The sequence below is a fragment of the Perca flavescens genome, chromosome 14 (assembly GCF_004354835.1).
Source record: "Perca flavescens isolate YP-PL-M2 chromosome 14, PFLA_1.0, whole genome shotgun sequence".
NCBI lineage: Eukaryota > Metazoa > Chordata > Actinopteri > Perciformes > Percidae > Perca > Perca flavescens.
Window position 1 is genome coordinate 34,254,959 of NC_041344.1, and position 25,490 is coordinate 34,280,448.

Genomic DNA, 25,490 nt, shown 5'->3' on the forward strand with positions numbered 1-25,490 from the left:
GACGTACCGTCACCTGTTGTTGGGACACGAAGTTATAAAATAATACTCACGGCTTTTTTTTCCTGTGATCAAATGTTTCGCGGTGTTGGGAAATTGTTAAATGTTGTGTTAAAATACGTTGTAACTCGCGTTACTGAGATTGTAACGGGTATAATATTACCGAAATTTGATTAGTAATGCGTTATATTACTGCGTTACAGCAAAAAGGAATACATTACTGTAATTGCGTTACTTTTGTAACGCGTTACTCCCAACACTGGTTATTTCAAGACACTTTACAAATAGAGTAGGTAGCAGGGCACTGCAGGGCATAGCAGGATGTAGCAGGGCACTGGAGCGCATAGAAGGGCACTGCAGAGCACAGCAGGGCGTAGCAGGGCTAGAGGCCTCTACAAGGATAACATACCCAAATCTTACCGATTCATATTTTTAGCTGTTAGTATATAATTAAACCAGACATAAACAACCCACCACCACACCACCACACCCCAAACTGCAGTCAAATTTCCTCAAAATGTTTTCATTTTTAATGACAACATCCCAAGTTGAAGTGTGCCCATCAGTTCTGTCATAATTTCACAAAATAATTTCAGCGTTGGGATTTCTTTCTTTAAAAAAAAAATGTAAAAAAATTTGCATGTAATTTCTTTTTGGAATAGTGTAATCTGTTTATTATTGTAAACTGTATTAAGCAATTACGTGCTTTTTTAAAACACATGTAAATATAACCTAGACTCTCCTCCCATATTTCCTTTTGTATCCGGGCACCCAATTCTTTTTCTCACTATAAAATCTCTACCATACCATCAGAAATGAAAGGAACTATATCCACATAGAAGTGCATTTCCCTTCTGCCTGTCCATATGCGTGGCACGATTTAAAAATATCGAATAAAAATAAGCCGTGCCAGTATCATAGCCATCACAAAATCCCCATACAATAACTCCTACTTGTAATTACAACAAGGAGGTTGTCAGTGCGTAACGTGTGCAGGTGTTTATGTTGAAATGACCAGTTACCTATATCCATGACAGACAGATGGTGCCTCACACTCTCTCTCCTGAGTCAGCATTTCAGGACAGTCCTGTCCCCCATTGGCTGGTAACTGGATGATAATACGTTTCCTGTACTGCTTCTTCTTGGTGTTACCACCTATGCAAAGACACAAAAAAACACACATACAGTATATACGTTATTTACATTTTAGTACCTAGTTTCAGCTAAGTGTACCTAATAAACTAGCAACTTAGGATAAAGGGAAAAAAAATCAAATTGCAGCAGGGTAAACAATGCTGGGGTCTCAACGTTTCCCAGATTTGAAAAGGTACTGGAACAGGATCATCTTTTGTTTGCTCTTGGCCATATTTCATTAAATGTGTCAATGTAGAATGAATGTAATGAAACTTGGTCTTCATTTGTCTGTAATGTATCTATTTGATCACCATCTGCTGGAAGGGACCCCTTCAAAGGGAGGGTGATAAAATCAAGTTGAATATTGAATACCATGACTGGAAATGCCGACAGCCATGCTCCATACCATATTGTAGATACCAATCCTGAACAGAAATTTACTAATCCTCTTCAAGGTCATTGAGGCCTGCAGCCTATCCCAGCATGCATTGGGCAAGGGGTAGGTAGAGTACCCTGGACAGGTGGCTAGTCCGGTTTAAATTTGGGAGCAATTTGTTTGAGTGTAACCCAAACCAATCAGTAACTGTTTGTAAATGTTTTTTTTTTTGTATGGGCTGGAAAAGTCAATAGCATTTTCATTGAGAGTTGCTTTTCCCATCCATCCATCCAGAGATGCATTTTATGGTTTCCTCTGTATATATAGTTTTCACAGTCCGCTCCTTACAAATGTTCTTGATATTTTTCTGAGACTGACTGTATTTACATTTATTAAACATGACACAATCCAAACTGAATTTAATGTTTCAGTATTCTGTCTCAGTGTGCTTGATGATTTTATTATCTCTCTGCTGGTGCTGAAATAATGATGAGCATATTTGGTGTGCTTCATTAATTCACAGTCATACCAGCTTGAATGAATTCCCTTTCCTAACACCGTTGCATTTGGACTGTGTGATGCCCTGCAGGGCCTCACAGTGTGTAGTGATGCCAAAAAAGAGCTACCTGGTTGACACGTTGATGGGCAGGGGCTCCAGTCGCTGTAAGGGGTGACGATACAGTCTCTCTTGCATGGCAGTAAGCAGGGCCTGACGGTGTCCGGGCGCAGACTTTCTGGACACCTGAATGTACATCATTGACATGCTCAGACAAACACACAAAGTACACATGGAAATCTGATAGAGATGTGCTGGATCAGAACCAAAGAAACCGTGCTGGGAGTTCACGTGGAGAATGCCAATGTGCCTGACTTTAGCGCTGGATCTTTTTGTGAGACTGTGACTGCAGCATAGTGAAGAAAGGCACTTCCATTCTTAATGTGCAGTGTTTTTTTGTTCTTCATGTTTTAGCTTTTTACTGCAGCTCATTACATTTAAAATGAACGAAAGACTAGGAGGTCAAAGTCAAGATTATCCTCCCAAAAACACATACAGTATCAGTTGTTTGTTATGACGATACCTAATACCTAAACACAACATGCAGTATATTTTACTTTAACTGACAAGCTGCCTCTAGTGGCAATGTAGTCTATATCGACGACGTAAAGTGACGTGAAAAACGTTAATTCCCTTGGATATTATTTATTTGGATGAGTACAATATTAGATGTAGAAAATGGAAATGTCAGTGTAAACCCAACAATGCCAAATAAGTCCCTTGGGGACACCATAGATACATTTGCAATACACCAATGCTTTCCCAACGATAGGCCCAAACTGTTGTTTTTTTAGAATTGTTTTGGATGGATTGCATCTCAAATTATAATAGGCTAAAGTCTGCATTTCCTTTTACTAGTAGTGATTTGCCTGGCTGCACCGAAACGTAACCCTTTCCCAAAAATTGAAATCCCTTCCCCATAAAAAACAAAAACAGGACTTCATGTGTTTATAGAGTCAACCGGGAAATTAGCTCTGCTCAGAATTCCCATGGCAGATCACCAATTCAAATTGTGCAAGACGCTCTATAGCAAACCAAGCATATGATATGCGCACACGTTCAAAAAAAAATATTTTTTAACTTATCAGAGTTTTTACCCCATTCTAACAACACCTAGTAATTATCCTCATACATATTTCATTGTTTCATCATTCTAATGCATTTGAATGATCTAATGCCCATTTATGTTTACTGGTGGCATCCTCACATCCTGGCCACAGCTGGTGCTGCTGGTGAAAGTGTGTGCCCCTCCCTCCATTGATGTGAAAGTGTGTCCCAAGGCTGCAGGCTCACGGCTCAGCATGTGTTGGTTTTGGAGTAAGCGCAGGAATAAAAAGTGAGATTAATTTCCATACACAGCATGGGGGCTGGGGGGTTTGCCTTCGTAGTGCTGCTGTGCTGCCAGAATAATGCTCCCTTTCTGTTGAATAAATAAATAGATAATTCACATTCCCAGCAGATGCCTTCAGGGGGGAAACAAACCCAGATGCTTAAAACAACTCATCAGCTAACACCTCTGCCAGACACCAGTAACAACAGACTAACCATGAGACTAAACGGCACAACGTGCCATGTGCAAACAAAGTCTGCAACCAAAAAGAAAGGCTACCTTTCACTTTTACAAATGGAAGCATTGGTACTGAAGCACTGGTAATTATGTCACCACCTCAGGAGTTATCGGTAAGGGTGCGGAAAGACTTTACTATTCTCATGCTGTGTGGATTTGACTGCATTTACAAGAACTATTCTTACATCTGTTTAAAGCTATGGTGTGTAGTTTTTGTCTCCCCCATGAGGAATTCTAAGTAATGACAACAACACTGTCGGCGCATCCACGTGATACATGCCTTCCGTGATTGCGCACCACCCCCACCCCTCCTCCACGCAGCTGCTAGTAGCCAAGGAGGTCACGGAGGATTAAAAAAACATGATGGACTCTTCAGAAGAGGTCATTATCTTCACTGGAGTTTCTGTAGTGAAAGTCACCAGACGCCACAATCTTCTGAACATAGTCCTACTGAGAAATCCAGAGAGAGTTAGGAGGTAACGGACGTTCATTAATATCAAAAAGTTACGCACTAAAGCTTTAAGGGATAAGCTTTCAGCCTTATAGAGTTTTCAGTTTCAAAACTAGTATTAGTATTTGTCAATTGTTGGAGCTAATTTAGGGATTATTAATTTTGTTTTGGCCTAACCACTCAGCAGTGATGGAAGAAGTATTCAGATCCTTTACTTAAGTAAAAACACCACACTGTTAAAATACTCTGTTACAAGTAAAAGTCCTGCAGTGAAAATGTAAAAGTAAAAGTATGTAAGTATCATCAGGACAATGTACTAATAATAAAGTAATAAAAGTAAAAGTACTCAAAGCAGAACAATCCTCCCATTGTAGAAAGTGTAATCCAACCAGTTGTGTGTTTAATGGTCTAATCATCTCAACTGGACTTGTAGTAACATCAGATTTTATAAACTACATGTGTTTTGTGTGCAGATATCTTAATGTGTAAAGTAACTAGTAACTAACGCTGTAACAGATGAATGTAGTGGAGTAAAAAGTCCAATATTTCTCTCTGAAATGTAGCGGAGTAAAAGTAGAAAGTGGCGTGAAAAGAAAAGACTCAATTAAAGTACAAGTACCTCAAAATCATACTTAATAGCTATATATATATATATATATATATATATATATATATATATATGCCCGGTTGATGCAAGGAGCAGTGAACGTTTTTTTAACAAAATCGGATTGATATGCTAATTTAATTTAAGTTTTTTTTTTTTTTTTAAACACCACAGTTGTGCCAAAACAATCAATGGACGCAATGGAATTTTGGCACATTCAGTTAAAAAAAAACTGAAAATCTGATTCCCCGAATTTGTTTTTTTGGTCTTGTAAGTATTTCTCCTCATTGTAAATTACGATTAACAACTTATTTTATTGATATCCTCAATGTTACTCAAAACCTTTCCTAAATAATTCCATGTCGCTGTACTGTAGGTTTATGTTATGGCCATCAGTTTCAATTACTTACACCTGTTTCTGAGAAATCATGTTTTTAGTCAGTTTGGTATGGTCAGTGGCTCTAAATACTACAATTCCCATAATCCTCGTTCGCAGCTGCTGAAAAGTTAACTAATCAATTTATCTTTGCAGCTCCAACTGGAACAAAACACCGTACAAAAGTTGCCAAATTTATCGAAAATGAACTATTTTAAACTGCTGAATCTTTTATCAGGTCTTTACCAAGTCTAATCATTAACTAGCCTGGTCCAACCAAACTCTAGTACATTTTATTTGTAAAGAGAGTCTGGCCACTTTCCATTGACAAGTGGTAAGTTCTTTGAAGGAGGGTACTCTGTTGAAGTTCAAAACTACTGGATCTGCTCAGGGCCCCTCTGGATCTGCCAGAACCAAGGGCGTAAGCTTCGCTTCAGAACTCGAGCCATCATGGCGCCATTTTGTTGCTAACTGGCCATCACCTCCTGTTAGCATTCCGCTGACCGCCATTTTTTTTTTACGTCACTTGACTGCGAATAACTTTACAGCGTTTAAAGACTATTTGTCCGTTGTTTAGTTCCAAAGAAACACGACAATGTATAAAAGGCTCCATTACCTTGTACCTCACGTTATGGCTCCGTACCAGACGTTTTTGTAAAAATAAGCTAACGATTGTGTCATAACCAAGTGACTTACTGTCGCATAGTAGAGGAATTACCGTATAGTACAGGAGAAGCTCGCAGGCAGTTTCAACTTACATGAGATGTTTAGGTTTAATTACTAATGTTAACTAGCATGTTAGTGATCAATAATTAGCCTGTGCCCATGTTATCTCCTTACATACACCTACAGTCTCCGTATCTGTAAGATTGGGAATGATTGAGATTTCTCTTGGCACAGCTACCAGAAGACTTACAACTTTCAGACACGTTGCTCACGTCACATTTTCTCAGTTGGAGGCTGCGCAGTAAAGCTGGCCATCACCGGAAAAGTGCTTCTAATAGCCTTCACTGGTCTCCGTCCAGAGCAACGGGGTCTATTGGTCCATTATATACTGTCTATGGCCAGAACCAATCGCTAACTTTTGGTCATGACGTCGGCTTAGCATCGCTAGCGTTCGCCTTAGCCACTCCTTCACCACTAACGGAGCGAGCTGGAAAATCAAACTTTTCCCAAACCATCATGGCCACCAACAAAACTCATTGATTATTCTTGCTCGGGCTTTAACTTCTGGATATTCTGCAGCGTTGCAACAACGGACCGAATGGCTTCGCTTGCATCTTTCTCTTTACAGAACTACTCCCTTTGTTCGCTGATTGGACCGCCAAAGATTTGGCCGGAGAAAACCCAAGAATATACCACAAACCCAGACGGAGTACTGAAGGAAAATGAAAATTGAGCGGAAGTACGTAGGAGGATGGAGCCAGGCTAATCATTAACTACAGCTAGCTAAAGAATTTTAAGCATGGTGATCAGATGTTTCTTACTGAAACACGCCTTTCTTTGTATTTCTAGGATTGTACTCAAGTATTTGGTTTAATTTAGTTTTGTTGGATTTCTGGGTGATTATATAGGAATTATGGGATAGGATAGGCAAAAATAAGCCTTGGCTTTAACCTATTCCTTTTTTAGTTAGCTACAGTATGGTGGCAAATTGTTGGAAGTAAGTGTTTCTTTCATGTATGTTAATCGAAATAAAATTATTCATCATCATCAACATCATCATCAATTTGTACGTTTAAAGAGCCCTGTATTGAATCTATGTAATTTTTGGGTAATCTGTTTTTTTTTAACATATTTCTGATTTAGAAATTTTGAAAATGGTTCAAATTCAACCCGGATCACACTGGAACTGCATGTATAAGCAGTTATGTGGAATCTTACTTTTTCGGAGGAACCTGGCCCACGTTGACCCGGACACAGATGACCTTACGGGTTTGCATCCCCACTGAGCAGGAGGCATCGTCGCCCCGTGTTCGGCCCACAGACGTGTTGGTGGATGGGATGGAGGAGTCCTCTATGCACTGGCCCCATGGCCCGGTCTGCCAGTGGTACACAGTACAGGGATGGTCATTGCAGTTCCTCACCTCCTGCAGGGCGCTGATATTGGGACACTGGATTCCACCTGAGAAATGATTGAACACAGACCAGAGTCAATGTCTTAGCTGTACTACAGACGGAAACAGAAATGACATCTGCAGTAATACAGGAAGATGGAAAGCTTGTTGGAAACTTTTGGGCATTAAAGGGTATTCTAGAATCACGAAGACAAGGACATATCCAAGGCACGCACAAAGAGTCTGCAGTACTTGAGTCTTGTCTCTGTATCAAGGCCAGTCTGAGACATTCCCATTACCTCACAATTGTCTGTGTCTTGTTGGGGATTTGACTCACACTCGTCTCTGTCTTGGCCTCGTTTGAACATGTTCTTTACCCAGAGCGGACCCCAATTTATAGTCAATCTTGATTAAATCTTCAAACTGCTTGGATTTGTCCAAGACTTGATTTAAGTTATTTTGTCTACAGCCTTGTATTTAGCCTGCCAGAGCTTTATGACAACATTGTCCAAGGTGTTTTGGCCCAATTATTTTGTCATAGTATGGATCCTTGGATCTCTCATGAGCCAGAATCAATACCTAAGGAAGTCACTATAAAGACAAGCAGAGGCTCAGGTTCCCACCGCATTGGTATATTTATTAGGGGGCCATAATGCTGCACCGAGTTTCAGAGTGAACTTTTACCTTTCAACATATTTGTAAGGAGACTAGACTTAAGCAAAGAAACAACCAAACCATTGGTTACCATTGCCTATAAACAGTGTTTCTATGTGAATCTTTGATTTTTAGAGATGACTAGAAATGCTGCTAAGGCTAGGTAGAAACTAGTAAGCTGTGCTAATGCTAGCTGTGCCAACCACACAAAATATTTTAGGTTGATTACCTTTAATAGGCAGAAATGACAAAAACAATCACAAGCTAACAACGCCAATAAACTAGCCATCTAGCCTGAAGGTTGGTGATGGAAGCCAAAATAATATTACAGCTTATTTAACTATTCATAATTATAATTTTTCTAAATAATAATACTAATAGCAATACATATATATTTAAAAGGCCGCTCTGCCAATCTAATAATATTATTTATTACCAATATTGATTGTTTGTGGTGGTGGTTTCTAAAATGCATTGATAACTGGTCACTGCCCAAAGTGTCTGTCACTAATGGTTACTTGGCCGTGAGCACGGCATCATTATGTGTAGGCATAAAATGTAGTTGGTTTTGTGTGGTATGTTGGCGGTGTCACCATATTCAGCTGAAGTGCACACACGCTCTTGAGATGATGCGATTATTTGTATGAACGATTAGCATTTTGTCCAAAAAATCCGCTGTTTTTTGTTTGGTGATAACTCTCACTCTCTCTGTGCTGTTTGCTCGTTGCATTTCTAAGGCTAGACTAGCGTTTCAAAGCTGGAATTGTCGTAACTAACTTGTGCAGTACTATAAGACAGAACACACTACGCTAGGCTGGATGTTTCCTTGTTTTTCCCTGACGAGTGAAGGGGGGCCAGAGTGCCACGGTTTAAGAGTCACAGTTCGCTACTGCATTTCCTTCTTATTCATTGTTACCTCTTCCTAGAAGGTTGTTTTTGGTTCCATTTGTCTGTTTCTTTGTTTGTTTGTGTCTGTCAGCAGGATTACAGAAAAACTACCGGCCCAATTTCATGAACCTTGGTGGATGTTTGTAGCATGGGCCAAGGAAGAACCCATGACATTTTCAAGGGGATCTGAATCACAGGGTGGATACACAAATATTTTTTCTCTTTTGTCAACATTGCAGAAATTTGTGCTGCATTCATGTGGTGTTGGAATAATCAGAAAATGAGTTCCTTGACTGGGGAACGTTGCACTGCGTTAACATTGTGAGATAGGGCATTACTTGGCGGAGGTCTGCTCTCTCTCTGAGTGCCCTTCTAGTTATTAATGCATTGACTGTACCTCTTCTGTGTGAAGCACTTTAAGGTGCATTCAATGCATGAATTGTGCTACATAAATAACATGTAGGCCTATTATTATTACAGCAATGTTTCTTTCAATATGAAAGGCATGAAACTGGCTATAGTACAGTACAAAGACAAAGAGAAAAAAACTTTCTAAAATAGCAAACTGAGCAGTGGCACACTCATATAAATATAAAGCACCTGCTGTCTTTTGGGACTTTACTGAGGAGAATAATAACTGGGCAGTTAGTAAAAGAAATAGCTAACTTGGCTGGACAGCAACAAGAGAACAAGCAGAAAATGAATAGTTAAAGTTAATAATAATACCAGTTACTGAGTATGTTGCTCGGAGTAAAAGTGATGCCTGTATTGTAGCTGACCAAAGACGGAAACAAACAAATGAAGTGGAATTTGTACGTTAAAAACTGCATTATAAAAATAGTAACTTCCCTTTGAAACACTTTGCACATATGTCAGGTACTATTTCTCTCTTTGTGTGAAAAAAACAAGTATATAAACCCAACCCTGCATCAAAGGACAGTATGCTTGGGTAAACAGGATAAATCTACAGCTACAGCCATCATAAATTATTTTTTATTTTCTCTATCAAAGCCCCAAAACAGTGACAGAATACAGGTTGGCTAGCAGTAAAGTGTTGGCTATCCCAGCCCAGTATTGGTGCAGTAATATAGATTATGTTTTAGCTTTGATTTTCCATTGACTTGTTGGAAAACAAACAAAGCTGAAGCAGCTTGAGAGATAAATCAGAGGGTCTCTTTGGTGGATTGAAAGAGATGAGATGACCCAGGGGGCAGAATGTCTCTGCAGAGCCAGAAGCCTGGACATGGACCCAGGTGGGGTGTGCACACCATGTGACCCTATTCACCCCTAAACCTTGTCATCTGCAGCAGCTATTGCATTGGAAAAAGAGAACCCCCAATGAAAACGCCAGCCATTAGCACCTTCATCTTCTACACAGAGATGGAGCATCTGAATTGGACATGAGAAAGAGCCTCACACAGAAGATATGGTTGACCTCTGTGTAACAGCGCAGGGGTTATGTCTGCAGGGTCATGTATAAAAGATTAAACTGCATTTCATCAGAACAGTCATTTATCATACATGTAGCTCATTAACTTATAGAAGAACACAGCAGTATTGCTGTACTGGCTAATTAAATAGTTAATAAATATTTAAGTGCCACCAATCAAAGACAACCTGTATTTGAAAAATGCACATAACTAAGCTGGGGACTTAGTTATTATTTTTGCAGCACTTTAAACAATTCTTCAAAATATTATACTCTGAATCATCATCATTGTCTTGACATGTTATTTACTTTGTGGATAATTTATTCAAGCTATATTAAGCTCCTTTCAGCTGTAAATGTTATAACTGATGAATGATGGTCAAACTATGACATTAAGATGCAGGGGCTAGTTGCATAAAACACCTTTAGTTAAGCTTTTCCTTAAAGTCAGAGTTAAGGTTTCCTTAAAACAAAATTGGTTGCACAAAACACCCTTAGACTTCTCCTTAAGGTTTTCCTTAAAACGTTCTACCCAACCGTTGCATAAAAGAGCTTAGCAACCAAAGTACGTACAAAACCTTAAGATACCTCTGACTCCATCCTAACTGCAACATGGATATGCTTAACGATGGGCAATTGATTTTAGACTACTGACCTGCAGTCAATGTATGACTGGTTGGACCGTCTAGAGTTGGAACATTCTACTTTCCACAGCTGTGCTCTTCCCTTTGCAATTATTGATTGCTCTATGGTTTTAGTTTGGTATTATGCTACGGGATCTTTCCAGTCAATAAGAGGCGAGGTCTTTCATGCCCACAGGTCAACAGCATGCTGTGTCATTCCCCGATTTTGCTGAACATCCTGGTGAAGTTCCCGTCGACACGAGGATGGTGGGATAGCGACGCACTTTGGGACCCACATCAGGATTATAGTGCCTGTCGCAGGTAGGCTATCACAAGCGTGATTGTGAGCAAACATATGGTCTCCATGGAAACTCTAGAATGTTACTGCAGTAAAATCTCTTTCAATGCAGTAAATGCCTTAACGTTTTTCCTTATCTGACGAAACCTTATAAGGGATTCTGTGCAAAACCCTTAAGAAAGTCCTTCAGATAAGGAGACCTTAAGCCTTAAGTGTCATCCCTAAGGAGCGAAGTTAACCAGTCCCAGGTTTTGAAAAAGAATAAGCAATCACTGTAATTTCAAAAAACTACACAGTACTGGTGTACATACAAAAAAATGAACCTTCCGTGTCTTCATCAAGAAATGCGGCAACAGACAGATTTTAATTGTTGTAAAGTGGGGTTCTTGCACTAATCCTCTCCACTCTACCACTCTTTTACTCTATCTTGTGACCAATGCTTAATACTGAAGCCCTTTTTTAAGCCTGTCTCAGTTTGCTATAGCTGATGGCCAGGAGAGTTCTATTTGACTTCATGCTTCATTCAGCACACACCACATCAACATTTCTATCTCCATGCTCTGTCGATTCCCATCCATCTAACACTGCGGCAGTGTCTGCCTCCTAAATGCTCGGAAAAGTTAACTAACAAGTTGCAGCATGAATGGTGTTCCGGCATGGACATCCCCCTGAATCCATTCACATGGAAATGTATTATGTACAGTATGAGCCAGCTCCTTACTGCAGCGTGGAGGCTGCGTTGGTGTGAATATGCCAAAGACAGCATGCCACGCTATGTGAACCAGAAGGCAACACAAATAGAACTGTTGAAATAAAAGCAGGGACGTAAAACATTAAATTCTGCTCATAACGAGGTTTGGTGAGAATGGCTCAGTTCTCACAGAGTGATTGGCAGCCTGGAGGGTTGAGCTTTAACCAGCCCCCCAGTAGTCTATATCCACGACGTTCCACACCGGGATTGCTCCATTGCTGCTGGAAATTCCACCAGATTTCAATGTTTTCGGCCGGATGTCCATTACCTTCCTCTTTCTCTGTGTTGGTGTTCTAACCTCCGGTGGATGTCTGAGGACTATGGTTAACTGCTCCTCAGATCTCTGCAGGGTAAATCCAGACAGCTAGCTAGACTATCTGTCCAATCGGAGTTTTCTGTTGCACGACTAAAACAACTTTTGAACGTACACATAAACAAGTTTCTTCCCAAGGCTATTTTGTAGAGGCACCATGGCTCTGCCCGGTGCTTAGCGCCGCCCAAGACGATTGTGATTGGTTTAAAGAAATGGTAATAAACCAGAGCAAGTTTTTCTCCCATCCCGGAATGCTGTGTGGACTAGTCCCCAAGGAACAGCAACCTTCGCGCCAATTTCTTCGGGTGGCCGAAGAATTCCCCTGTGACCCAGATAGGATATTCCCCATAGGCCACCATTGTAAAGGAGATGCCTTTAAAATTGCTGCCAGGAAACCTCAAACTGCAAACAAGGTCGGTTATTACTCTATTCTGAAAAATTTGAATCCATGGATTTTTTGTATTTAAAAATCTTCCCTTTTAGTTGAGAAAAGCAATATATAAACCTGTGACATCACCACAATGTAATTTATATGGGCAGAGAGGAAACTCGCCGGCGGGGCCAGCGGGACAAACACTTCTGCGCATATTTAGTGAGCCACATATCAAGGAACTAAACCCGGAAGCTAAGAATTATTTTTTTGCTGTATGCGCTCATAGGAATGAACGGGGCTCCGCCTGTATTCAGGTCTTATAATGCATCGATGGCTTTAACCCAGAGCCACTCGCATCAAGTATCATTCCAGAACCATTTAGATAGCCACTCTTCACCTAGCAACACTTAATGCCAAGGAATACTCAATTCTACTACTAGTGTGTAAGAGCTTTTTTTTCTATTCTAAAAGCACAGGGATTTTGCTGGGCCAGCAGATTGGAGGGAATAGATTACATCAAGGTAGACACATTTCTATATCCCTCTAGTTAAACATATGGAGACTATGTACTACATCAGCAAAAATCACTTGCTGTCTAAGAACATCAAATATGTACCAAAGATTGGATTGACCAATGACAGAAGGGAAGGACCTTGAACAGAAAGCAAAGGCAAAATCCTTGTGAATTAAAAAGAGAAAGGGAAAGAACATATTCTAGAATAAAGTTTGACAGTAATGATAAAAACTGATTGCACTAAAGCTTGCAACAGTTCAGCAGGCTTGTTATCCTTCCAGTCACTTCTTACCCTGCATCACAGTAACCCATGCCACAACCTTTGCAGTCGCTGTAGAGGAACACACAGAATAATTCATTTCACTTTGACAGTTCACTTGTGGTATATAAGGAGGAGAGGCAAATGCAATTTCCAGCAAAAAGAGTTTAAAGACTTGTGCTACTAGCATTACTGTGGTATTAGACCAATATAGGTTTGTCAAGGCAGATACTGATCTTTGTGGATAGCTCGGTCAGGGTTAAGGTCCCCTGGTATATTTGTTCATATCAGATGACAATGACTGATTGCTAATTGATCAAAAGGTCCATATGAGTCACATATAATGGCAAACCCATACATCTGTCTGACTCTGCCTGTGTATCCTTCACTGCTTTGTTACCTTCTCCCGCGTTATAGGCGAGGATGGAGCGAGCTCTGGTCTGCTTGCCATCTGTGTTTTTTCCAGAGCAGGTGTGGGAGCACAGAGACCAGGGGGTCCAGGGGCTCAGGGCACAGTCCTTTGGGCAAGGCACCTCACAAATGGCCGGCATAGGCAGGATGGCATCACGGCACAGCTGCCTCTCCACATATTCCCCTGGATGGACACAAGCAAATTTAAGGTATTAAAAATAGGAGAGGTAGAAACAAAAGCTACATGTGCTTCATATTCCCATTAATAAGTCAAGCAATGTGTGCAAATAAAAAATATATTTATCACGGCACATGATGCAATTGAGATGGGCTGTCCCATTCGAGTTGTATTCCCCCAAAAAAAAAAAAAAAAAAAAAAGAACATATTCAAAGAGAACATAAAAATAATGAGCTGCTTATTGTGCACACTACAAAAAAACAAAGCTAAATGTTCATGTCTTTATGAATGAATACTACTAAGGTTTACATGAGTGAACGGAACATGAGGGTGCACAGATTAGGACAGGGGACAGATTAGGACAGGGGACTTTGTCAACTACATTAAGCAAAATCAATGTGTCTGAGTGTGTTATAATGGTAATTATAACTGGTAATGTTTCACAGGGTCATGTCTGACAGTATAACAATACCGTATGAAATCAATTCAATTGTATTAATAGTATCACATCAAAACAAGAGTTATCTCAGGACACTTTACAGATAGAGTAGGTCTAGACCACACTATAATTTACAAAGACCCAACAATTCCAGTAATTCCTCCAAGAGCAAGCATTTAGTGTGACCTATCATGAATGCTCATTGGGAAGAGGGTACACAGCGCTGTTTTCTAAGTTGCAGTACATAGCACATAAGTTGGACATGTCAAAGGGTAGAAAAGCTTAAGCAACCTTTGACTGTATTGTGTCAGTCTCGTCCAAAATGTGTTTGCATACTTTTTCAATCACTCCACTACATAGCCTTGACCTTTATGAATAATTTCCAAAGGATATATTCATAATATCACTTAACTGGACATTAATACTTCAACACACTCCCCTCTGGCATACTTAATTAAATCAGATAAGGCAATTTTCAGTAGAGTAAATGGATGTAATGTAATGTAAAGGCAAGTAAATATTTAAAAAGATAAAAAAAAAAAAAATGATTTTGTCATGTTGGAAAGTCACATTTTTTCTTACAGCAGTGCAAATTGCAGAGCTATGTTTAAAAGAATAGTTTAATATTTTGGGAAATATGATCATTAGCTTTCTTTCCAAAGGTACGAGGAGAAAATGGATATCAATCTGTCTGTGTACCAAAAATGAGCTGGAGCATTGCTTAGTATACCTTAGCATAAAGACTGGATAGGGACAGGGATGAACTGCTAGTCTGCCTCCGTCCAAAAGAGTCCAAAATACACTTACCAAAACCCCTAAAACGGTCTCAGGCCTAGTCTGTACAATGTAGAAAGGGAAAACTGAGTTTTGGGTTTGTTCGCCGTTATCTCCTTTGTGAGGCATCACAAATGAGGTGGCATTTCGTGCATTGTTCAAAAGACTAAATACAAACTTTGTTTGCATTTAACTCATAAGGACCTCTGCGGCTGTGTGAATTATGACTCTTGTTTGTCAGGAGGAAGGATGTCAATGTCAACATTAGATCCTGGTCAATTTTAAACCCTGGGATTTTTAGTGTGAAAATGTCTTGCAAAGCACATTACCAGAAAACTCAGATATGGGTTGTTTTTAAAGGCAACCAGACCGTATTTTGTCTTTAGTTTTATCCAAGGTTGTAATTATGATTTTACCGAAGCTGAGAAACATCACTGTGATGACAAGACTTTGGCATGGTGTACGCAGTCAGTGTTCCCAGACACAAACAAGACACACCTTGTTGTTTCTCTACAGAGCTGGAGGCACAGATCTATTGCTGAAACCTTGAAGGTTAAGCATGGGTTGCAGGACCTTTACGTCTATCAATAGAAATAGTCTGAAATGATTGCATACTGTTTTTTTTTTTGTCATGGATTTGTTTTTGGAGGGGTGGAGGTGCTGAGATGCTGATCTAGATCTGCAGGCTGTCCTCACTCTCATCCCATTCCAGCCCATCCTGTCACTGAAGGACCATATCTGTGAAAATGTCATTGTGAAGGGCCGGAAGAATGGCAACCAGTGAGTCGAATGACACGTCTGGGACCCCGGGGAAAAACAGATCCATTTTCATCAGAAGGAGACAACAAGAGATCAATAAGAGGCCAGTCAAGAGACTCTGAGGGATGCAACATGGCTGCGGGGGTGGGGTGGTGTTGGTGATGGGGGACATATGGAGCCTTGACTTCCATGTGATAGAAACTGAAGGAAATCACTAAAGTGTCGGAACGAAACTGATGACTTTCATAGGTCTTTTGTTAGTGGAGCAATGCATGAGTAGACTCTAGTTCTTTATAATTAAACACACCCTATGGTCTACACTCGACTACACTAGGGATGTGCATGAGGATCTGACGCCCATGTGACGATCGGATACATTAAAAATACATATGGAGCAGGCGTCTGGGTAGCTCACCTGGTAGAGCGTACCCATATACAGAGGCTCCGTATCGACGCAGCGGCCGTGGGTTCGGTTCTGACCTGCCTTCTCCTTGTTCCCCCTTCTTGCTCCCCTTTCATGTCTAAGCCATCCTATCAAAAATAAAGGTCTTAAAATGCCAAAAAAAAAATGTAAACAAAAACTTCCAATACAATCCGATTCCCCCTGCTATTGCAATACAGTGCAATTCAATGTGATACGATATGCGATTCAACATGATGCAAAAGAATATGATGCTGCGCAATTCAATATGGTACAGAGAATTTGATTTATAAATAAATCTATAAATAAAATTGAATTGAATTGAATTTGATTTCTTTGGTTCTTCCGGCCTGTAACCTGCATAGCGCTTTCACAAGATGGCAGAAACTTCACTTCCATTTAAGGCATATTAAAATCATTTTTAGTCCATGAAGAACAAATGTAATTATGATACATGGACGGAAATTATGTTAATATATGATAAAAAAATATATATATATATATTTATATCTGACTTTGTTTCTAAAATTGTGGACACAATTGTAATTGTAAAGTTGTGTCTAAAACAGCTGGGAAGACTGGCCAAGCAATTTCGCCTGTACAAACATCTGTATGAGTCTTTATGTACAGACCACAAGGAGTCAAATGTGGTAAGAGAGAGCCAACACATGAGGCAAAAGGAAAAAGCATTTTTCCTGGAGGGTGTAGACAAACATGAGAGAGATCTTTGTCAAAGCTAAAAAGAGTGGCATGGAAAGAGTGTTTGTAACATCAAAAGGCAGGCAGTAATTTTGACTTGGAGGTAAACAACAGTAATGTTAATAATTAGTTCACAAATGCAATGTTTGGTAGTATGTCAGTGTTTAACATGGATGTGTTTGCTACTGTTGCCAGGCAGCCTGCTTTCCTTTACTTCAGCTCTCTACTTCTTCTCTACTATTTCTTGATATTCACAGATTATTTTGTATGTACGCTCTCTGGCGTTTTGGAGAACACCGCAACGGACAATGCGTTGAGCATAAACATCTTCATGCACGCTCGTAGTTTACACACAATCTACAGGGGCTTGAGCCACGGTGTCACGCGCAAGTATAACAAGAGCTTAAATGGATGTTTTCTGTGCGCCTGGGGCAGTCTGACAGTCAATTTCAGTGGGAAGAGTAGAGGAGAAAGAGCGTATAGGTAAAGGGAAGCTGTTGATAAATTTGTAGGTATTTGATAGAATGTGTAGCTCTTCCTCCTCCATGTTAATCTCTAACCGGCAATTTCCACTGGATGCGGAACGTCTGCGGAACGTCTGCGGAACGTCTCCGGAACGTCTCCGGAACGTCAATGGAGTCATAGGTTTCCATTAAAGTCAACCTGTGTATTTCCACAGACTGCGGAACGTCTGCGTCCCGACTCCGTCTCAGTTCCGTCAGTCCGCAGCCCTCCGCAGCAGATACGCAGAGCTTCTATTTTTGACGCACGACAGAGAGCTCCGCAGCAATTCAGCACACGGCAGATAGTGCGGGACAGGAAGTCAAGCACAGAAACAAAATAAATATCCGGTTAATTTTCAAAATAAAATACACCGTGCTCACGGCGGATAATATTTCCCAGCACTACACCTTGAAAACACATCACAGAGTTATTTCCCCTCTACTCCTCTGGATGTAAACAAACTGTTGTTGGTTTTGTGGTTCTATTCTACCTGAATTCGCGAGAACTTGTGGGTCCTCGTGACTACAGCTGTCAGTCACGGCCGCAGCCGTTCCGCAACAAATCCGGACCTGGTGGGTATTGACGGACGGCGGAGCACGCAGCAGACACGCAGCGGAGCCGGTCCACAGCAGTTACGCATCCAGTGGAAATCCCCGGTAATGGGATGCGGCTGGACACACACTGGCCTCAGCAGCAGAAGAGATAAGAGAGCACGCCCAAGACAGTGAAACACTTTAGAGAGGAGGAATCAGTCTAAATACCAAATTATTGGTCACATCTCCAAAAAAAAAGGCACAGACTCATATTAAAATAAATAAATTGGATCTAACCTAGTCAACACAATCCAATAATGCAACAATAAGGACAATCAGACACCCAGCTAGGAGAGACTGTACAAAAGCACAATGCACACTGAACATGTTGAGTTTGGTCATCCTTGAGATCATTTTTGAGTCCATTCACCTCTTTGGTCCAGTATACATCATACTCTGGACAGCCTGCTATACAGTATATTGTGGTGCATATTCATGGTTCCCAGAGGATAATACCTACATGTTAGTAGTGACCCAGTGATAATTCGTCTAACACCACCATCAAGTAAAATGTCCCAGTTGTACATTATACCAAAATTTAATAATTTGTATATAATACATTTTCAATAATGGTAAGGCAAAAGAATGCATGGCTTTGACATAGGTGACCATGGTTTGCATCCTATCTGCCACCAACAGTCAGCGTTGGTTTATTTCAAACAGAGGGATCATCATTATACACGCATCACATGTAGTTGCTAGGCTACTGGAAAACAGCATTGACTAAAAAGAGCAAAACCTACATAGTGACTCCAAACAACACATTTATTAAAATATACATATAGTTTGATCCTAGGTGTCCTATAATCTTCCACATCAGCTGCTACAGTATGACATAAGCAGGTAAGATGCATTCCAGGAACAGTCTGAATTACTACCTCCCAGACAGAGTTACAAAATAATGCTTCACTTTTTGGTAAATGAAAGATTTTCAGTGTAAATTAAAGTCAAATCAAAAGAGGCCTTGTTGTAAAGCAGGAAGGAAGCGTTTCAGAGAAATCACCTTCCTTTTCTCCCATCCCACATGGTGTTCAAATTCATTCTGCTAAACTCACAGATCTGAGAAGCTGAAGTGATATGAGTTCACCCTGAGCTCAGCAAGCAGTTGAAGCGATCAAAGGGACAATTTTCTTTTCACCATTACATACATCAGACAAGTCAAACTGCTGTCTGAACCTCTGTTGATGGAAATGTACCAGACGGAGGCTGACATCTCCTCCATTCAATTCTGCCACATCCGGGGGAGATTGCATTCATGCAGTCAGAGGTAATGGGGAAGAAAGGCAAACTAAATCCAAGCTGACTGTGTGAATCTAATTTACCAATAAGTCTGATTCAACAGGGTTCCATAAAAGGAAGTCTACACCTCTTTAGAGTGCCTTTCAGAAGATAAAAGAAGAGCAAAGAAGAAAGAAAGATGAAGATGAGGTCACCTTGAAGAGGTTTTGTTTTTTTTATGGCTGGGACTGAAACTACTTACCTGGATGTATTCACCAGTGATTTAATCCAGATAATAAAGAGTGCCCCAAGGAAAAGAGGGATAGATGAGAATGAGATGGAGTCATGAATATCTGAGGGTTGGCTAAAGGATAAGTGATACTGTAGGATATATTCTTGAGACAATTGTAAGGAATTTTGCATGGTTTTCCTGCACATTCACAAAAGACAAAGTATACGTAAGCAGCACAATGTCCTTTATGTGGTACCACAGCAACTGTGGGAAATGGATTACAAATCGGTTATTCATGCTACGACTCTGCAGCTTTAACAAAACGTTAGCCTAACTGAGCCAACCGGTCGCACAGATGCGCAAGCGGTTCTAGGGAAGTGGCTGTATGTGTCTAGGCCAGTGAACAGAACATCTTGGCTGTGTAAGCAAGACAAGTCTGCAGCTGCCCGCGGAACTCTGATAGTTTGTCTGAGCGTCCCGGACCAGGCAGACTGGGACGCCGTCGTCAGTTATCAGTTAATGATCGGTTAATGAGGGTCGGCTATCTGTTGAAAAAACAAAAAAATTTAAATTATGGGTCATGGAGAATTACTACACTGACCACAATCCTAAGCGTAACAGCGACGTCTCTGGGTGGTGGAGCTCGCTGTTATCATGGACATTTTTCCCGCACCTGCAGATGGCTAGTGAGCTGCTACCACTAAAGTCTCGATCTACATGATCGTTTACGTACACAGTCTTGTACCTTTGCCTTTCCATCCATTTTAAAATTATTTTTTTTGCGCTTTATCAAATGTTTTATAGTCACAATTCATCTCGTAGCTGGTTGTTTTAGTTCCAGGCCTAAAACGGGAAAAATTAAAGAACCAGAGCACTTCAAACCAGGCTGTGGTCCCAGCCAGTGGCTGTAGCTATAGTGTCAGAGATTGGGCTTGGCCTGATCATAGGGAATGAAAAACATGAAATGCTAATTTAATTGACAAGAAACACAAATCCCACCCCATCCTCTATAGATTACATAGTTTCAAAGCAGTTCAACTATTAAAAGTTGCAACATTTTAAATTTCACCAAAATATATATTTTTTTCTTGTAAAGTTTAGACTCATGAACAGTACCACACTTTCCAGCATACTAAATGTGCGTAAATCTACGGTATCTGTAAAATATTGAAAAAGTAGAAAATGTGTCACTTTGATTGCATGAATTATGATTGTCCACTTTTACTAAAATGTCCTCCTTTCTCCCATAATCAAATGTCTAGAGTTGAGCCGCAGTTACAATACTGTCGCCTGTAGCTTTAACGATAAGAACACCAGAGGGTGAACTCCAGCAAACAGCATGTTCAATGTGTCTGCCATGCTTCGCCACAGACCGTAGATCTGAACATTAGAATGAAAACTATAATAAAGGTCTCAGCAGTGTTCATATGTCCTACTGCTTCATAAGAAATTATCTTTCAAGGGCAGTTTTCCTTAGATTTTTCAGGAGGAAAAGACTAAAGATAATTAATGTAAAGAGCAAGTCAGTCTGGAATGAGGAAGATGGTAATCACTGCCACTGCAACAACATGGAGCACTGCAGCCTGTGAATGGGCTCTTGATTATAAGTATAACTGATGAACAACCCCATCTATCTATCTCTCTCTCTCTCTCTCTCTCTCTCTCTCTCTCTCTCTCTCTCTCTCTCTCTCTCCATCCATCTATCTCTCCCCAGAGCCCTCATTAGCATCTACTGTGTTATGGTTCAGGAATCTACTCATAATTGCCATATTCCCAAACACACACACACATATATATATATATATATATATATATATATATATATATATATATATATATACACACACAACTAATTTTGAAAAAGGAAAAAGGGATCTACGAAGACAATATTTAGGTCATAACTGATACTTCAGTTCTCTGACTAATGGAATGACATGAAAACAAAGCTGTACACATCACACTCATCTATAGCTGCTGTGTATTGTAGGAATCCAGATCAACATGTCCTGGATCTCTTTCAGTTCCCCGTCTTCACCTAACCTAACAACCGCGGTCCTACATCAGCTGTGTCACGACGCTGGTTAACAACTAGTTCAGTCAACCATCAGGGTTTCCTAATCCAGCGACGCACATGTTCACATAAAAGAGGTTAGCACAGCACGACCAATCACAAACATCTACCAGAGCCGCATGTTTTATATAAGAAGAGCAAATTATAATTCTACATAAATATGAAGAACACAGATACGGTTTTACAGGAAAAACACAATACAGTCGCCGCTTCCTAAAACAGGAAGGAAAGCTGGCAACAAAAAAAATTGCCGACGCTGTAGATGCGTAAATTACTCTTATTAATATCACTTCCCCTTCAGTCAGGACCAAGATCTGACCATAATTACACTTGTGCTTTCCATAAACTGTCGTTGCTTTAGCCTTTTATTTCAGTTGCAACCCTGGCAGTGGAAGTGATCGTGAGAGAAAATAACAAATATAAAAACATAATTCAAACCGATGTGCGCATTGGCGACACACGGCTCAAGAAGCCGAGAAATAGCCGATATGTAATTCCCTCCCATTAAAATATATATATTTCATAAAAATACCCATCAGGGAATGTTAACAGGGTTGTCGGTCTCTAAATGTTTTAACTTTTATAAGCGCGCACACCTCTCTCTCTCTCTCTCTCCCGCCAGATCTTCTAACGACACCATTATCAATCGTCCTATTGATTGGTCAGTAGGCGGTGCTTTTACACCGGTTGATCTCTGATATCCAACATAACATGATCCCAACCAGAAATCAGACGCCCGTTCCAGAAAGCAGGTTTAGTGAAAAGAGTTTGTTAACCCTGAGATGAGGGAAACTCTGGGTTTTCCGTTCCAGAAAGAGAGGTAACTTAACCTCGGAGTCAGTTACTATAGATAACTTATCCGTCCTCATATCACTAACATCAACCATCGTGGACAGGCTTTAACATCCAGTTTTCTTTATAACAGTGATAGCGGATCATAGCCTACTGTAATAGTAAAGCCACTGTATGCAGAGCAATCAGAAAAGTGTGATCGCTCTGAAACGTTTTTTAAACATTTTTGTAGTGTTCCCTGGACAGTAGAGAAATACATCATTATACATTATAGTTCTGTTAATGATATGGTGCTGCAGCCTCAGAATGGGATTAGTATAGTTTACTTTTTCGCCCGCAGGATTGCACCTAAATGAAATTATAGGTGTAATACAATTCCAGTTTTCACCAGTAATATTATAAGTTAACTGTGATTAAATATGAATTTAATACACTGTTAATGCGTACGCATTGACTCGAGCAGCACTTTTCTCCCACACCAATTCTCTCTCTTTTGCAGCAGCAGCCGCTGTCTTGCTTTTTTAACGAAATGCATGTTCAAACCATAGACAGTATGTCCAAACCATAGACAGTAGGTTCAAACCATAGACAGGAGGTCCAAACCATAGACAGTAGGTCCAAACCATAGACAGGAGGTCCAAACCATAGACAGTAGGTTCAAACCATAGACAGTAGGTCCAAACCATAGACAGTAGGTCCAAACCATAGACAGTAGGTTCAAACCATAGACAGGAGGTCCAAACCATAGACAGTAGGTCCAAACCATAGACAGTATGTCCAAACCATAGACAGTAGGTTCAAACCATAGACAGGAGGTCCAAACCATAGACAGTAGGTCCAAACCATAGACAGGAGATCCAAACCATAGACAGGAGGTCCAAACCATAGACAGTAGGTCCAAACCATGGACAGGAGGTCCAAACCATAGACAGTAGGTCCAAACCATAGACAGGAGGTCCAAACCATAGACAATATGTCCAAACCATAGACAGTAGGTTCAAACCATAGACAGGAGGTCCAAACCATAGACAGTAGGTCCAAACCATAGACAGGAGGTCCAAACCATAGACAGGAGGTCCAAACCATAGACAGTAGGTCCAAACCATGGACAGGAGGTCCAAACCATAGACAGTAGGTCCAAACCATGGACAGGAGGTCCAAACCATAGACAATAGGTCCAAACCATAGACAGGAGGTTCAAACCATAGACAGTAGGTTCAAACCATAGACAGTAGGTCCAAACCATGGACAGGAGGTCCAAACCATAGACAGTAGGTCCAAACCATGGACAGGAGGTCCAAACCATAGACAGGAGGTCCAAACCATAGACAGTAGGTCCAAACCATAGACAGGAGGTTCAAACCATAGATAGTAGGTTCAAACCATAGACAGGAGGTCCAAACCATAGACAGTAGGTCCAAACCATGGACAGTAGGTCCAAACCATGGACAGGAGGTCCAAACCATAGACAGTAGGTTCAAACCATAGACAGTAGGTTCAAACCATAGACAGGAGGTCCAAACCATAGACAGTAGGTTCAAACCATAGACAGTAGGTCCAAACCATAGACGGTAGGTTCAAACCATAGACAGTAGGTCCAAACCATGGACAGGAGGTCCAAACCATAGACAGTAGGTTCAAACCATAGACGGTAGGTCCAAACCATAGACGGTAGGTCCAAACCATAGACAGGAGGTCCAAACCATAGACAGGAGGTTCAAACCATAGACAGTAGGTCCAAACCATGAACAGGAGGTCCAAACCATAGACAGTAGGTCCAAACCATGGACAGGAGGTCCAAACCATAGACAGTAGGTTCAAACTCGCATTTTTGTGCGCATGAGTATTTCCGCCAACCCGTTTGTTTGTGGTTGTTACCATGGTGAATTGTAGAATCATGGCTCCATTCACGCTGCCTTTTTATAGTGATTGTGCACGCGCGTAACCCTGAGTGAACCTACTCTGAGTTGATTGAACCAACTCAAATCAGCTGTTCTGGAACCGAAAACTCTGAGTTTCCCAGTTTCCCACTAGGTTTAATTTCAAAGCTTATTCATAATGCGAGAATATGTTTTACAACCATATGCACAAATCTCCATAAGCTATGTCTAATTCTAAATATCTTTCTACAATTAATGTTCATACAGAACAAGCATAACTGGACAAAAACTAGAAAAATAAGTGACTTCAATACACACTGTAAGCATATCTGTAAAACAATGTAGCCTGTTATTATTCATGTTTTTTTTTCTCACTCCCAAGCTCCAAGATGACGAGTGACAGCACCAAAATAAAATGATTAAGAAGCTTTGTGGCATTCCAACACATTCTCACTCCCATTTGGTAAAAAAAGGACGTTTGATCAGGTGCCATTGTCGTTATTGATGCAAAAAGTCTCCTTTTAGAGTCCGCTGCACGGTGTGGGAGGATCCCCCTGCCTCCCCCCGCCTCACCCCTGCCTCCCCCCGCCTCCCAGCGTTGCACAGGCTGGGGCACATTTCACGGGGACAGCAGTGGAGGAAAAGCCCATTTCCTCCGTATCGTCCCACTTTTTACCATTACCATCTCAACAATTACAGTAGTAGGATTTAAATCAAACTCGTGACAGCAATAGTGACAAGTAGGCCTAATGCATGTTAATAAAATGAAGCAGAACACGTTGAGAAGACAACGGAATAACTGTTACACACGTTTATTTCGGATCAGAGCGTCAGCTGATTTAACACATAAGACTCCAGGATTAATCTTAGCCTGCCTGTTAGCCTGCTCTGGACCAGGCTAGCTGCAAAGAATAAATCGCCATGGTTACTTGGCTGGGTTTAATTCAACCTGCTTTTGTGCAACCAAGTCAAGGCTAAATTCATCCAGGATAACCTGAATATCCCGGCTTAATCCCTTATCCTGGTTTTGTGCAATACCCCTCAGGACTCAGCTTACATCATCTTTACCGTTGACTTTTTTGTTTGATTTTTTTGTTTTCAATTTTTCAATTTTTTATTTATCAGTCCTCATAGACTGTCACGCCTGCCGTGACTTCCGCACGATGACAGCCTGGTGTGTGTGTGTGTGTGTGTGTGTGTGTGAATGAGTTTTGATTCATTTCTTCATTTTTGTTACGCCTGCCGTGGGCTTGGTGTGTTTTGGTTTTTGGTCTGTCTGTCTGTGTTTTGGTTTCCTCC

At 40.7% G+C, this 25,490-nt stretch overlaps 1 protein-coding gene across 1 annotated transcript in view; it reads right to left on the minus strand.

The window, feature by feature from the left end:
* The window catches only part of thsd7aa (thrombospondin, type I, domain containing 7Aa), a 258,145-nt gene that overhangs the window by 94,673 nt on the left and 137,982 nt on the right, over positions 1-25,490 (minus strand). The window contains exons 8-11 of the mRNA XM_028597031.1: positions 13,621-13,815; positions 6,946-7,186; positions 2,120-2,249; positions 1,020-1,138 (exon numbers count right to left, since the gene is read on the minus strand). Of these exons, the coding sequence (XP_028452832.1) occupies positions 1,020-1,138; positions 2,120-2,249; positions 6,946-7,186; positions 13,621-13,815 (685 nt within the window). The remainder of the gene's footprint in view (positions 1-1,019; positions 1,139-2,119; positions 2,250-6,945; positions 7,187-13,620; positions 13,816-25,490) is intronic.